General features: G+C 35.8%; 1 protein-coding gene across 5 annotated transcripts in view; it reads left to right on the top strand.

The window, feature by feature from the left end:
• The window catches only part of KHDRBS2 (KH RNA binding domain containing, signal transduction associated 2), a 386,008-nt gene that overhangs the window by 116,317 nt on the left and 253,851 nt on the right, over positions 1-15,840 (top strand). For all 5 annotated transcript variants that reach the window (XR_011095301.1, XR_011095300.1, XM_068678285.1 and 2 more), the window contains exon 3: positions 10,732-10,848. Coding sequence is in view for 3 of the 5 variants with exons in the window: in XM_068678285.1 (XP_068534386.1) it covers positions 10,732-10,848 (117 nt within the window). In the remaining 2 variants the exon portion in view is untranslated. The remainder of the gene's footprint in view (positions 1-10,731; positions 10,849-15,840) is intronic.

Raw genomic sequence — 15,840 nt, forward strand, 5'->3', positions numbered from 1 at the left:
TGAGATGAATCTTAATTCTTCCTCCTAACAACATTATTTCAGCCCATCATTGCAGCTTTGGTTCTGTTGTAACAAGACTATTGCACAGAATGCTACTGTGCAGGTCCAAATTTCAGCTCCCAAACCACCTACATTTGGCCTCCATAAGTTCTTTCCAGTGTTCCTCTGTTGCTATGATTCACAAGGACTGCAAATTAATGCATGTAGGATGTTCTTGGAGTCTGGAGAAATTTCTTTTGAATCTCCTGAGACACCAATACAGGTTTCCATCCATATCATGGTATCTGTAACATGGCATAGAATCATAGAATAATTAAGGTTGGAAAAGACCTTCAAGATCATCTGGTCCAACCATCACCCTACTGCCAATATCACCCACTAAACCATGTCCCTGAGTGCCACATACAACCTTTCCTAGAAAACCCCCAAAAACGTTGAAAAGTGATTGTCCTCTTGCTTGTGGCACTGGCAAGATCACACCTTGAATATTGTGTTCAATTTTGGGCCACTCACTACAAAAAGGATATGGAATTTCGTGAGCATGTGCAAAGAAGAGCAATGAAGCTGGTGAAAAGATTAGAAAACAAGAGTTATGGGGAGAGGTTGAGGAAAATGGAGTTGTTAAGTCTAGAGGAGACAGGGCTGAGGGGGGACCTCATCACTTTATTCAACTACTTGAAAGGAGATCGCAGTAAGGAGGATGTTAGTCTCTTTTCTCAGGTGAAAACTGATAGGATGTGAAAAACATGCCAGAGAAGTTTAGATTGGATATTAGAAATAATTACTTCATAGAGAGGGTGGTCAAGGATTGTGAGTTTCAGACTGATCCCTCTTTACATAACAAATTAATTACTTTGGTATAGCTAATTGTGTCACTTTCACCCTTCCAGAACATTTCTGTCTTCCTTGAACAGCTGGAACCTGGGATATGCTGTCTTGGCAATATAAATGAAAGATATTCATGGCCATTTTTTCTGTTGGTTGATATCTTTTATACATGTTTTGCAAACACATTCACCCTTCCTGAACTTTGTAGATGTGTAGAAGAAGGGTGATTACAGTGGAATAAATGCTAAGTTAAAACTAAATAGTTTTTATATATACCTGAGGCTTTTCTTAATCAAATTTGATACTACTTCTATAAAGAGGGAATCAGATCTTAGAGTGGAGTGCAGGGAGAAGAGAAAATACCACATGTTAAAAAACTAGTAGATCATTGAATGTTTTATTAGGTAGCAACATCCCAGCCACAGTTTTGTTCACTGTGGATATGCTGTATCACAATTGTAAGACTTCCTTCCTGGATACTCTTTAGTTATTACAGCCTGTCTTATTCAAAGACACTCAGGCCCTCCAGCTTACTCCTGCCAGCTCGTTTTTCACATACAATGTCTTGTTCTACTTTCCAGGTGTTGCACTGAAAATACTTTTTTCTATCTTACCTTAACTAAGTCTAAAGGACAGAAATGTCACTTGCAAAGGCATGCCATCAGCAAAGTATGACATTCTCAGTGCTTTAGATGCTTTTGACACTCAAAAGTCCTAAAACTCAGTAATGTCTAGTTTTGTAATGAGACTGAGTAGGTGTTCCAAATAGGAATTAGTGAGTAATAACTGCTCTTGATTTGGCAAAATAACAAACATCGACAAATACTAAAAATGAAAAAGTCACATTCTTTGTATACATATTTAACACAATAATGGATTCTTCATAGTTAGAAAATCAGGTACATTTATATCAAATTACAGAGTGTTAACATATATACATATATGTTAAGTTTGTTTTTACATTCAGCAGTGTTAAACTATAAATTAAGGGATCAGTCGCACTGGTTACTGTTACTAACATCTGTAGGAAGAAGCTCTGCAGACCTTCTGTTTGGCATGCTAGAGGGGAAGCCAGAAATGTTTCAGTCTGGAGAAGGGAGTGGATTTTTCCATGCCCAATACATCGGTTGTGTAAACTAATGGAAAGCCATTTATGCAAAATGATGAGTTAACACAGCCTTTTTTCCTTCTTTAAGCTCATTATAGCAAGCAATAAATTAAGTACCAGTTCAGGTCTTTGAGTTAATACAGTATTACTTAAGTGTTTTCACCTTGTAAATATATTTTTTAAAAGGTGTCCTCCTCTTAAAATATTTTTAAAATATGTTTTTAAAAACGTTTTAAAACAACAAACAACAATATAGAAAACATAGAGAGGGAAAAAAAAGAACCAGAATTTTGTAAAATGTTTTTGAGTGCTTTCCCAGACTGGTTTAATTTCTGTAGAGTGATGTGAGATGTCAATCAATTTAAAGTTATGCTTTGCTTTGATTATAAACATGACTTGAGAATAAAATGAATATTTGCATAGTGCTTAGTAAATGTAAATTGATACACAAATGCTGCTGTAAGTATAATTACTTTAATAATGAAAGGCAAAATTCAGTTGACTAACACAGTTTTTAATTAGATTAACATAAACCATTTGTGATTTGATACAATGCTTTCTGCAAAATTAAATGCTACATGCATGTATGCTAAATCAGTTCACTAACATTTGGGTCCAAATTAAGTGTCATTATATTTTCATTGACTAAAAAGAAATTTGAGTTTTATGCCACATTTTTACTAGTCCAATATTAGTGGCATATATTTGAAAGATACATTAGTTTTATGGCTGAGTATTCAACCCTAACACATCCTGGTTCTTGTTGACTCAGAACTTAAATTTGCAAATATAGCATCTGGCAAAGAGAAATCTTTCACCTAATATGAAATCATATCCAGCTCAGTTAGACTAGGATGATGCACTTTAAAATCCCACTGCATTACAGCTCCTTTAGATCTTCCTTTTAAGTTCCAAATTCTGTAAATTAGAAAAAAGTTGGTAGGTTGCTGCCAGTTAGCAAAGAGCAGATGGTGTTTATTACTGTGACCAGTAAATTGTGTATGTGTGGGAGTAATAAGCCCAATTAGCCAAATGTTGATTATGCTTTTAAGTGTTGTAGTCTAAGCACCTATTTCCATACCTGTGCATATGCTGAATATAAACTTATTGTGCACTTTTGAAAAAGCTTGGTGGTGCACTTCTTCAGTTTGAAGTGTTAGCATTCATAGAAATATCATTTTATATAACATCTTTTAAGTGAGTCAGTCTTACCTTGTATTTTACTTATTTCTAAATATTAAAAGTTTACTGTCTCAGGCTTGGCTGAGATGAATGTGAAGAGGGTTTTTTATTTTTATTTTTTATTTATTTATTTTTGTCCTACAGAGGCGCCTTGCCCTTGATTTAATAGAATATGACTATTGCATAGTCTGACTTTGCTTTGGAGGGAAGGAGATTTTTAGCCTAGCCTACTCTGCCATTTTAAAAAATACTGCTCTATTTGAACTGTCGTTCATTAAAGAGCAGTCTTCATAGATATGCATCCATAAGAGCCATCCCTGCTTACCATCAGCTTTGCACAGTGCTTTGACTAGTATGGCCAAATAGAGGTAAGCTTAGAGAAAATCAGCACCAGGAAATGCTGGTAGTGTATTCCATTCTTGAAATTCCATGCTGTGTAGTGTATTCCATTCTTGAAATGCAGACAAAACAGGGCCAAAGGGCAAAACGAAAAGATAAAATGTGACATAAAGATTCTCTTTCCCATTTCTGAGGTGAAAAAGCAGGGTACTGTGTATCCCTCTTGTCAGCAGAACCTCATCTTACTGCACTTACCTTGAATAAGCAAACACTTTCATAACACTTTCATAAGCAAACCAGTGATTTTAACTGCAGTAATTTCTTCAATCACACGCTAACCATTCAAATAAGCAATAGTAGCTACATACATGTAACAAGGTTTATTTTTTATTTTATTTATTTATTTTTCAGCATACTTGACAGCTTAGGGTAAATATCATGTCTCTTTGTGTCTGTACAGTGCTTGGTACATTGATTCTATCTAAGTATCTTTGCAATTAAAATAATAATTAAAAAATATGGATGCAGTGAGTCATAAACCCCTTAAACTTGTTAATTGCAGATTTAATATAGATTCAGAAGTTTATTTGGTTCTTGGATTCTTCTCAATTACCTCATGTCAAAGTTAAAAACAGAATTACACAAAATGAAATGTTTGGGTATGTGACAGATTAGTGGATTATAATAAATCATACTGCTAATGCATGTATTAGAGAATTAGTTATTCAAATTTTCCTCAGTTAAGTCATTACATGTAACTGAATAAAGACACATCAGACACCAAACAATTACTTTTTAAAAACAGATAAAATATTTTAATTCTAAGGCCCATTTAAATTCCTCTATTTAAATGCCACAACTTGTTACCAAATTCTGACAGAAACTTGCTTAAAATGAAGAATGAGGGAATATTTTTGTTCTCTCAGTATGGACTTGTATCTGGAGGATGTTTGTCTAGAGCCACTGACCATCTGTTTCATGGAGTTATGCCAAAAATACATTTTCACTGTAGATTTAGATGCTTGCTATGAGCTAGGAAATAACCAGACAAATATTGCACCATCTTCTTCAAGCACACCATAAATATGTGCTCCCAGCACTTTTCAAGATAAAAAATGTGTAATAAAAATGTTTATTTCTTAGGTAAATCTTTCAAACGTGGTGGCTTTAATGATTTTAACTTTGTTACTCAAATTTAATTTATTCTTGAGGTAATTCTGTTGATTTAAACCAGAAATGAATTTGCCCCCGTGTTTTCAAGAAGCTGTATTTTTCCTTTGAGCATTTCATTTTGAGTCCACCTGTCTCCCCATGAGCTAGTATCAGGTTTCTGCTCCAATCATATATGAGCAGATCAGACACAGAGCACTCTGGAGGATAGGGCAGCCTTATCTTTTGGTTCTGGGACCTCTGTATTGAAGTCTCATCAGTGCAGTAGTCTAAGAAAGCATTAGAATATCTACTTAGGTCTCCAGAGCCCATCTAAAAAAAGATGTTCATTTTCTTCTTCTGCTGTCTCCTAACATGTCCAGCTAAAGTAGAGTCCTGCAAAATTTGACCCTTCCAAACAGGTTTCTTGTAAGGTCTTCTCCAGAGGCAGCAAACACTACAGTGCCAGAATTAAAAATAATATTTCATTCTTATCTGAAGCAGTAAGTGCATACTGGAAAAGCTGAAAAATAATAGATTTTGAAGAGGCATTGGGATAAGCAACTGTATACAGAGGGAGAAAAACTTGTGCATTGCAGGATTTGCTAAGCTTAATGTGCCTATAAAGTAATGAGGGAAATAAAATTTTCCTTCCTAATCTTCCAGTGCTACCTTTACAAAAAAAAAAGGGAAGTCCCCTATGCATATCAAAAGCTGAGACAGTCTTTAACAAATGCTATTCTAAAATGATTGAAATATCAGAAGTCCTAGAACAGGGTGAGAATAAGCAGATCTAAGTAAAGTTTTACTCAGGAGTGGAAAATGTCTTTGTCTCCTCTCATTTTTCTGTATCACAGAACTGAATTTAGATAGGAAGAAGATTTATTTTTTTTTTTGGTGGTGGTAGTAGTGTTTTTTATTATTGTTGTTTTTAATTTATTTGCTTTCTTGAATAGAGAAAGTTTGTGAGAATAAATAGCTCTGAATATGGAAAGACACTTTGTCCCCCCCACAAAGGAGCTGATAGCATAGTGAAAAATAACAAACTTGCTTTGTGTTGCCCAAGCCACTGCTGTTTCTATTTTGCTGTTACTAGGATTAGAAGAAATTAATTTGGTCTCCCAGTTCAGGGTTTTGTGTTGCTTTATCTTATAGCTGGAACCACTTGTCTGTCTCATTCCTTATTTATATAAGTTTTGTTGCTTTTCTGAACGTTTATCTGTGTATAGAACAGAAATAGTCACTGACACATATGCTTTTTATGAATGACAAACATATTCCTTGTTTCACTTATAAAACCCAATTTAAATAGTGTTTGTAAAATATGCAGTGCTACAGTTATATCGGGGAAGTATTTGGGCTACATCAAACATGGAAACAATTATTCTTCTAAATGTAAATGTTCACTTTCTATCAATCATTCTATTAAGTTTGAGGCTTATTAAAATGCTGTAAATATAATGCTAGATTTGTTATAGCTATAACTGTGGTGTACGGAGATGCTCAAAATCTTTAGTAATACTTAATGGAGATTTTTAATTTTGAAAGCACTGTGGGCTAGAGCTATGTTGCAACATAGGATAACAGCAAATATGATTATTTGCCGTTTGATTGTCAGCATTTTTGCCCCCATGTGCAGAAGGGAGGTGGGGAAGAAAGGAGGTTTTAGATAGAATAAGATTTATGGGGAGCACTTAAATTCATAGTGCTTCTATATGGTGTAGATGGTGTAGTAACTGTGTACTTCTGACAGTGCTACATGGCTCAACAGGCCAAGTGGTGTCCTCAGCAAGGGTGACTTTCCTCAGCCTCATGCCAGCTCATGCTGCTGGCTCTGGGGTGACCCCACCTGACCTCACAGCCCACCTCTGAGGAAGGTCACAATATTCCTTGGCACTTAAAAGCAGACTGGCAATGGCAGCCCACCTGGTTGTTACAAGAGAACTGAGCATTAGGTGTTGGTTAGGTTATTCAAGCTTATTACATTTAGAGAGAGTCTTCTGTATACAACCAAAGTAAAGATTCAGTGTTTGATTACTATGTTTGATTACTATTTTGAGCATTAAAAATGAGGTAGCAACAAAAGTCACAACTGCTATCTGCCTAGCTCCTTTAGCTCCATTTTTAGCCGTCAGGTCATTGAGATTGCTCCATCCAAGAAGCCACAGACAGGTCCTGGACCGCTGACTTGGGATAATTTAGTGTGCCAGCTAGCCTCCTAGGATTAAAAACAAAAACGGGATTAAAGACAAAATCAGGATTAAAAACAAAAACAACAAAATTTGGTCATAATCCTCTACTTTTACAGAAGAAAAAACAAACAGAAAAAGTGTGTCTGAATCACTGTCATAAAATTGGGGCTTCACAACTTTTGTTGTTGTTGCTTAATTTTAACAAAACTTCCATTTCATAGTTTGATGTATGAGACATTGATGGGTCCCTTGTTATTAGAAGCTTACTGTATTAGTATACATATGCAGTTCATACACAGTTCAATAGGATACAGTATAAAAAGTATGCTGGTGTCAGCTACAGACTCTCTACAGTACAAATTCACTTTCTTTTCCCCATCTTATATACGACAAAAATACAATAATGGAGCTGTGTCCATTTATCTTGTATGCCTTCTTTAAAGTTCAAACTCCCGCCTGTGTTCACGTCCAGGAAAATTTGCTTTAATATGCCGTATACTGAAAAAACTTCCTCTTCAGTTCACCACACCATATAAACCGGATATTATGTAAGCATAAACTTATAAATATTTGTGTGTGTGTGTGTTTATTCACAATTCCATAATAATCCTGCTGATATTAGGACTTTAAAAAGCAATACACAACATTGAGTTTGAGGAAGATAAGTTCAACAATGGGAGTAAGAATACCTGCAATGATCTTGATGTATTATAGTACACTCAAGTCTGTCATAACAATGTATGTTAGCTATGAGATATATTTTATGAACTACTTATTGTACATGTTTTTAACGGCACAGGTTATAGTTAATCTCTGGTATTCCACAGATGCCGTGCACAACAAATATATCATCATAATAAATTCTGACATTGGGAGACGGACTGCCTATGCTGTGCTCCAGCTTGACAACACCTTGTTAGTTTTAGGCATTGTTTTAGTGGCTTAACCTGAAGCAAGAGAGGTGTGTTGATGTGCAGCATGTTTTACTGGGAGGGATTTTCAGACTTCCAGGAGTTTTATGATTATAGACTAGTGCTAAAGATAGTTGGCAGCCCTAGAGCTTTCAGGTGCTGGCAAGACTAAGGACAATGGTAGAATTTCTGATATTGTGCACTGGCTTTTCTGCAACTTTAAACAAAACAAAAATAAGAGCAATTCAGTTTTTCACTTGTAACTGCTTGCTTCCTGATCTATGTTTTCAGAGAATACCTAGAAGGTGGATGAAGTGTAAATGCTTGTCTGATACATAATCGATAGAATTAAAATCCCTTGCCACTTATTTCCTCTGAAGTGATTAAAATCCACTTTGTACATGGTTTATGTTGGCCATACTGCTCCTTTGCAGCAATATTTCAAGGTAATTATTAGACAGTTTATGACGTGCTTAAGCATAAATGTTCAGCATAAATCTCCATAGACTGTAGTTTAATAGTTTTGCTCTATTCAGAGAGCTAACACTGTTGAGCTTTGGCTGGCCTTCTTGTAGGCTTTTCCAAGCTTACATAGCTGTATAGCTCTTTCAACTTTTGAAAGGCATCTATTCCTAATATTTAGAGACACTGAAAGCATAATTTCTGTCTGGTTCTACTCTGATTGGTGAAGTGTAAGTTGCTCAAAATACTTCATCTTGTAACAACTGTTCTGCATGTAAGCATGTTCCCTGTAGAGAAGAGACAGTTCTGCTGTTTGCTCGACCTTCTCTAATGAGCCTTTACATGCATGAGATTTCATTTTTGAAATCTTACTTCTATCAATAGATTAAGTCCTAGGGCTAATATATAGTCTCAAATTAAAGATGAAATTCAGTCCTTGCTGTTTCTTCCTCATCCTTAGACTTATTTCCATATGAAATTTAATAATCCATCTGAAGCCAGCAACTTCTTCCAAGTAAAGTTGGCCATGCAAGATGCATAGCTAGTTTGAGTACAGACCTAGTATTGTAGATATCATGATGATTTAAAAGGGTAGAATTTATTAGAAAAGTTGTTAACTTTTATTAAATCAACACATAGAGTTAGAACAAATTGCAAGGACACACACCTGAAAAATGTTTTTTTGAGCTTCAAAGCTTGCTCTGCTTTTCTGCAGCTGTACTACTTGCTACTTCCCCCTAGACATTTCATCTTGCTGAAATCAGTTATGTTAATTTAGGTGGAAGTAGATTCTGCTTTACATGTTTATTTTTCCTCTGATTACATATTATTTTCTTTGATGATATAACCAATATTTGAAGGAAGTTGCAAGTAATTTGTAATTAAGAAACTGGAACAAAAGTTAACTTGAGTTTCAGGGTATCTGGCCTGATTTTGTGTTTGGCTGGTATATTTGCATGTTAGGTTCTTGCTGGCTAAAATGGAAACAACATTCCCCCAGATCTCCTTTTTAAGATTAAATTTAAAATAGCAGGTAGCGCAAAACAGGTTATGTTACAACATCTCTTCTCTCACCATCTCCCACAGTATTCTCCTGAAGAAGCTGGCTGTTGATGGCTTGGACAGTTCAGTGGGGGAAGAGCAGGCTGAATGGCTAGGCTCAAGGAGTCACAGTGAATGGAGTTCAGTCCTGTTGGCAGCTGGTCACCAGGGGTGTCCCCCAGGGCTTGGTACTGGGGTACTCTCAGGTGACTCTCAGATGATAGGATGTAAAAAAACGTTGTGCCAGCGAAGTTTAGATTGGACATTATAAATATTTTTTTCATGAAGAGGGTGGTCAAGGATTGGAACAGGGTGCGTAGGGAAGTGGTGGAGTCCCCATCATATTCTTAAGAGATATGCAGACATGGCACTAAGGGATGTGTTTGATGTGACTCAGTAGGTCAAGTTGATGGTTAGAAATGGTGATCTCGAAGGTCTTTTCCAACCTAAATGATTCTCTGATTCTATGTTCTTTCTAGAGGTTCATGTGTAGTTTTGACACCAGTATGTCCTGGATTGCTATTCTTATTGTCACGTTCTACATCCCATTTTTCTCCTAGTTCTGCTTTAAAATAAAAACAAGGAAGTACGTATCAAATGCACACCTTTATCCTCAGCTGAGCTTACTTTTTGTTGAAAGACAAGCCAAAGTACTGTCTGTTCGAACTTGATCATAGTTTAGAAATATCCTAAGCAAATACTGATGGGTCTCAGTCAAATTCCAAAGACAGCATGCCATAGAGTTTGTAAAAGATTTTGGAAAGTATAAAACATATAAAATTGAAGAAACTATTGACTGCAGAATAAATAAATTACTGTTACTTTATAAATCCTCCCCTTTTGCTATTTTTGTCAATATTACATTAGCACCCCATTTATTTACTGTTCTGCCACCAAATTTTTCATATAGATATCTCTCCTTCCCATACATATAAAACAACGTTGTATGTGTCATAGGACCTGTGGAGTGTTTAAGAGTATTAGCAGCATGCCAGGCAAATCACAGTGCTCCTCAAAATCTTCTCAGAAAACAGCCTGATAGATATAGTGATCTATTATTTGTATGTTTAGTTCAGTTGCTGGCAAAACAGACGTTTGAAGCTGATACACAAAACAGCACTTATTTTAAAATCAATATGTAAAACATCAATTCTTAAAAATCCATTGAAAGATCTAACTTTGCAGAATATATTACTTTGCCAATAAAGCTGGCTCAGTCGGTAAAGAACATATTCATTCTCTCAGTTTCACCTGTCATCTAGTAAGAAAAGTTCTTGTTTTAGTTAGCTAAACCTAAGCAGCCACTGATTATTTCTCTCCTAAAGATGAAACTCCTAGGTTCCAAATAAACCACAAATGTTTTTACTGATAGAAAAATATCTCCATTCTCCACACTTCGATGTATTAGGCCTAGAAAGGAAATTAAACTTTTCCCTTTAACCAACTCCTTTGTAAAGTTTTATTAACTTTTCAAAAAGGTGCTCCTTGGTTTAAAATAGTTCTCTTTCTTACTTTCTAGTTCAATTTTGTTGGGAAATTGCTTGGACCAAGAGGAAACTCCTTGAAGCGGTTACAAGAAGAAACAGGCGCAAAAATGTCTATCTTGGGGAAAGGCTCCATGAGGGATAAAGCCAAGGTACTGTGTCTCGATTTTGACTGCAATTAGTGTTGATACATTTCTTCTTAGCTGTTACAGTAGATTGCCTGTCTACTTATTAATGGCTCAGTTAATAGACTTAAGCTAGACTCTGACTCCAAAGGCTCATTTGTTTTTTTCAGGTTACATCAATTGTTTAAATATAGTTTTTCTCTTGCTACTCAAACCTTCCTGTATAATTGTGAACCACCACAGTTACTATAGTACCACTGTTGTTTAAATAATTGACACAAAAGAGAAACAATCTTATTTTTTTCTGAGTAAAACCTTTTTCTCCTGGGAAAGTTTAACTTGTTAAGATTACTGCTGTAATGCTGATGTACATTAATAGTTTTTCTCTTTTGTTTCTTTAGGTGTGTTCTTATTGCTTATTTAGAGAGCTAACATTTTAAAAAATCTTTAAGTTTTATTCAGGGCATAGTTTTAATAAAGACAACAAAGTGTAAATTTTATTTAAATGTGTTTAGAAATGCACAATAGATAAAGAATCTGTATTTGGAATCATGGCTATTGCACCTTAAGTATTTATTCATAAAGTCAAGTCATATATTTGCAAAGAGCAAGTAAATATACATTGCATTGTGGCACCTTACTTTACAGGATGTAGAACAGCATTACTATGGTCAACACAGAAATAATGACTACTAATTTCACTGCACTGTATATTGCCTTTAGTAATGCTGTGCATTATTCAGCTTTCCTTTCTGTCACCTCTATCATTCATCTCAGTAGCTAAAATAATGAAAGAAATAACATGCCAGAATAAAGGAAAGGCTAATCAGGATTTTACCATTTTTATGGTTGGCATTATTTGGTCTTGGTAATGCGTATCAGCAGTCACACTTGCATTATGAGATCTCCAATGGCAATATTAAAAAGAAAACACAAAAAGACAAATTAAGCACACAGAGTGTATTTCATTTTTTTACTGCTTTCTTTATGACATCGGGCATACTCACACTTCAATTATCTATTTAACATTATATTTTATGATAATAAATGTTGATTACACTACAGATTGTATTTTTAGTTATTGACAAGTAAAATATTTTATGACTTCTGGCTTACTTCTGGAATTATAAAAAACGACTGCCTGGATGAATGAATGTGAGTGCTGCTAAGTAGCAGTAATTTGCATCTGTACTACGGCTGCCAGCTCCATTCTCAGCCACCCACTCAGATTATTATTGCCAAGAGAGGCAATTGCCCAGACAGAGAAGTGTGAAGAGCTTGTTACCAGATAAAGAGGTTTAAGCACATAAATAGACAAAGTCCTCTGATTTTGAGATCGGTGACTCTTCTTATCATACCATTTGAATTTCATCTGATCATAACAAACAGTGCCAGCATGCCAGTTATTATATTCACTCATGAGTGTGTCAGTAGAACAAGATTCATTTTTTTTTTTCTCTCTTCGTAGAATATTTATGCCTAAACTTCAATATGAAGTTTACCATGAACTTCATGGAAAGTCACTCATATAAGAAATGTCTAAAAAATGAAGTTCTAGAGTAAAATGGTATTAAATATGGCAGTGATGAAAGCAACTTCTATAAAGAAGGCCTCATTTACTTATCAATTTACTTATCTTAATCCAATTTAGACATCACTGACTCAAAAGAAAATGAAATGCCTATGCTCTTACAGTGAGAGAGGAATTGTCTGATCTGTGTACATCACTGTTAGTAGTTCCAAGCAAAAGAGACTGAGAATGGGATGGATAATAGTTGCAATTCAGAGGGGATTTTCTAGGTTGAGATTCTGGTAAAATTAAAGAAAATAATTGTGAGCACAAATAAATAGCCTACACTGCCACAGCACTAAGGAAAATGCAGTTTGCTCTGGCTAAAACAGCTTTCTTGCTTTAAAACAAGCTCACTAGCCTCCTTTATGCAGCACTTTTTATGGAATTAAATACAAATTGCCAGAGTCTGGAGGCTTGCTGTGGTTATTTCATACCATACTAGAAATCAATTTATGTATATGAGTTGATGAATCTTCCTTCTGGAGGAATTTTCAGGAAAAATCTGTGTAATTTCTCGCTGTTAACTAGAATATCCTTAGGGCTGTCTGTATTATGCCAAGAGCCGTACCAGTCCCCAAGCAGACAGCAGGCATGTGGGCTTTTCCCCTCTGGTCCAGTGCAGCTGACTGCTCAGCTGCATCAGAGCAACAGAAGCTGAATTTCAGTGATATGCCTGATGGAAAAGATTAAATACTTTTACACCTGAAATCCTCACTTAGTGTTCACAAAGGAATAATATGTGTCTTTTTGGTACCAAAATGATGGTAGACACATGTTTGGCTCTACAATGAACCTCTCTGGGCATATTCTGTAATTTCAGGCAAGGGGAGGTGCAGTTTCCAGTTCTAGCAACCTCCCTCTGTTAAGGGTGGTTTATCTGGTTTTCATATTTTATTTATTGTTAAAAAAGAAACTTATGTGTTAATTCCAGAGTCTAAGGAACTGAATTTGTTCCTTTTTCAAGTATCAGGGGACACTGTTGGTAAGAGTGACTTGATTTTTTTGCATACCCACTGTTCCTACAGTTGCATAGGAATATTAATTTGAACAATCAATGCAACTTACTTAACATGAATAATATCAGCAACTCCAGTTGTGCACTAAATCAACTCCAGTTGTGCACTAAATACCACAGCACTTACATACATCTCACAGGAAATTATGTTCACAATTGTTGAAGAGTTGCCCAAAAATAACTTTGTCAATTTTCCAGAATAATATTGCGGATATAAGAAAAACTTAATCTTTGTGATCAAGCTAATGCCACTAGTTTATTTTGCTGTAATGAGCACAATCTGTAGGGAAAGATCCTACAGAGTTCTGATAGGAAAAACAAGCTCCATCATGAGATATTGCATTACCTCTAGGCACAACAAAAGATGATACTGAATTTTAGATACTTGTTCTCTGTCCTGGCCTCACCTGGAGTACTGTGTCCAGTTCTGGGCTCCCCAGAATGAAAAATACAGGGATCTCCTGGAAAGTGTCCAGTGGAGGGCCACAAAGATGATACGGGGCCTGGAGCATTTTTCCTATGAGGAAAGGCTGAGAGACCTGGGTCTGTTCACCCTTGAGACAAGAAGACTAAGAGGGGATCTTATCAATATTTATAAATACCTTAAGTGTAGAAGACAAAGGCTTATGGCCAACCTCTTTTCAGTGGTTTGTGGGGACAGGACAAGGGGCAATGGCCACAAAATGGAGCACAGGAAGTTCTGCACCAACATCAGAAAGAACTTCTTCATGGTGAGGGTGACGGAGCACTGGAACAAGCTGCACAGGAAGGTTGTGGAGTCTCCTTCTCTGGAAATATTCAAGGCCTGTCTGGATGTCTACCTGGGTAACCTGCTCTAGGGAACCTGCTTTGGCAAGGGGTTGGACCTGATGATCCCTTGTGGTCCCTTTCAACCCCTACAATTCTGCGATTCTGTGATTCTGTTCCTTTTGATTTTGTATGAAGAACTGTACTTTTAATGTTGGCTATAGCTGAACTTTGAAATATTTGTTAGCTGAATAACTCCATTTATTTTTAAATCATAAGAAGGTATTGTTCAACATGATGAGCATAGTCATGGCTTCTGAGAATTGTGCCCATCATAAGAGCACAGCCTTTGAATTCTTAGGACAGGTTCAGCTCTCATTGTCTTGGTGACTGACATGATGCCATCAAAGCACATCATTCCTGTAATAATATAGTATTATAAATATGCAAAGACATTCTTCAGAACAGGTAGTGATGAGATTAAGCATAGTCATGTTAAGTTGCTTGCCTTTTGATTCTTTTCCACTTCTTTTTCTACTTTTTCCTGACAGCATGGGAGGCAATTGCAAAGGTAAACAATCAAACTGAAGTGACAAGAGAAATCTCATTACAAGTAGAATGAATTGATTGCTTTCATACTTAGATGCAGATTTCCTGCTTTTCAACCATACAATGAATAGTTTTCACTGCCATTAAAAAAAAAAAAAAAAAAAAAAAAACATGCAGGGAGGTGGAATAGCTTTTTAATTAAGCTATAGCAGAAAGAGCATAGATTCTCTTTGAAAGAAGCAGGAAAACATATAGCGATGTTTCTTAAACACTTTGATTTCTTCAGTGAGGTACCTGAAAGCAAGATACCAGAAAGACTTTTTTTTTTTTTTTCAAGAGAGAGTACAGTCTTAGGGCTTGCACTATTTCTTCAAAATCCCTGGTTTTAGATTATTTATATGAGTAGTAGTAGCACTTTTATTCACACTAATTATATACCAATATACAATAAATATGCACTAAAGATTAATAGTATATGTAACTTGTCTTTGTATTTTGTAGAACTTTGGAACATAGTTTGTGAGAAATCAAAATGGCAATGATTGCCATTTTGCAGATGGGACCCGAAGGAACATTTTTGAAGGAAAAGAGAACATTTAGGGACAGGGATAAAAGAAACATACTGGTGTTACTAGAACTTTCATTCAGGGCTGCATTACCCAACTGCAGGTCGATGGAACTTAGGGAGAATATGTGGGAAGAATTGACACAGTCCTTCTTCCCCCTCCACTTTGCCACAAGAACTGCCTACTGAGTGGAGAGAAAATACTGATCTGTTGGTATGTTGGTATGTAAGGTACATTGGTATGATGTCCTTAATAGCAAGGGTGAGAATACAATCAACAGCTTTAATCATAGTCCAACAGCATGCACTTATCTGAAACATGACCTCTGACCTCACTTTTTCTTTATGTGTCTTTCAGAGATTAACTAAACCAGAGTAAGTAAGATTGTATACGGCAAGATTTACCTTTAACAACTATACTTACAGTCAATATCAAAAACTAATTGGTATGAATAATACTGTTAAAACAGAGCAAATGAAAGCCATGACCCCAGATTAATAACTGAAACAAGGCATAGAAAATGAAAAACAACAACAGTTAGATAATAAACTTGCACTGCAGCTTTGAAA

Source organism: Anas acuta, chromosome 3 (assembly GCF_963932015.1).
Source record: "Anas acuta chromosome 3, bAnaAcu1.1, whole genome shotgun sequence".
Lineage (NCBI taxonomy): Eukaryota > Metazoa > Chordata > Aves > Anseriformes > Anatidae > Anas > Anas acuta.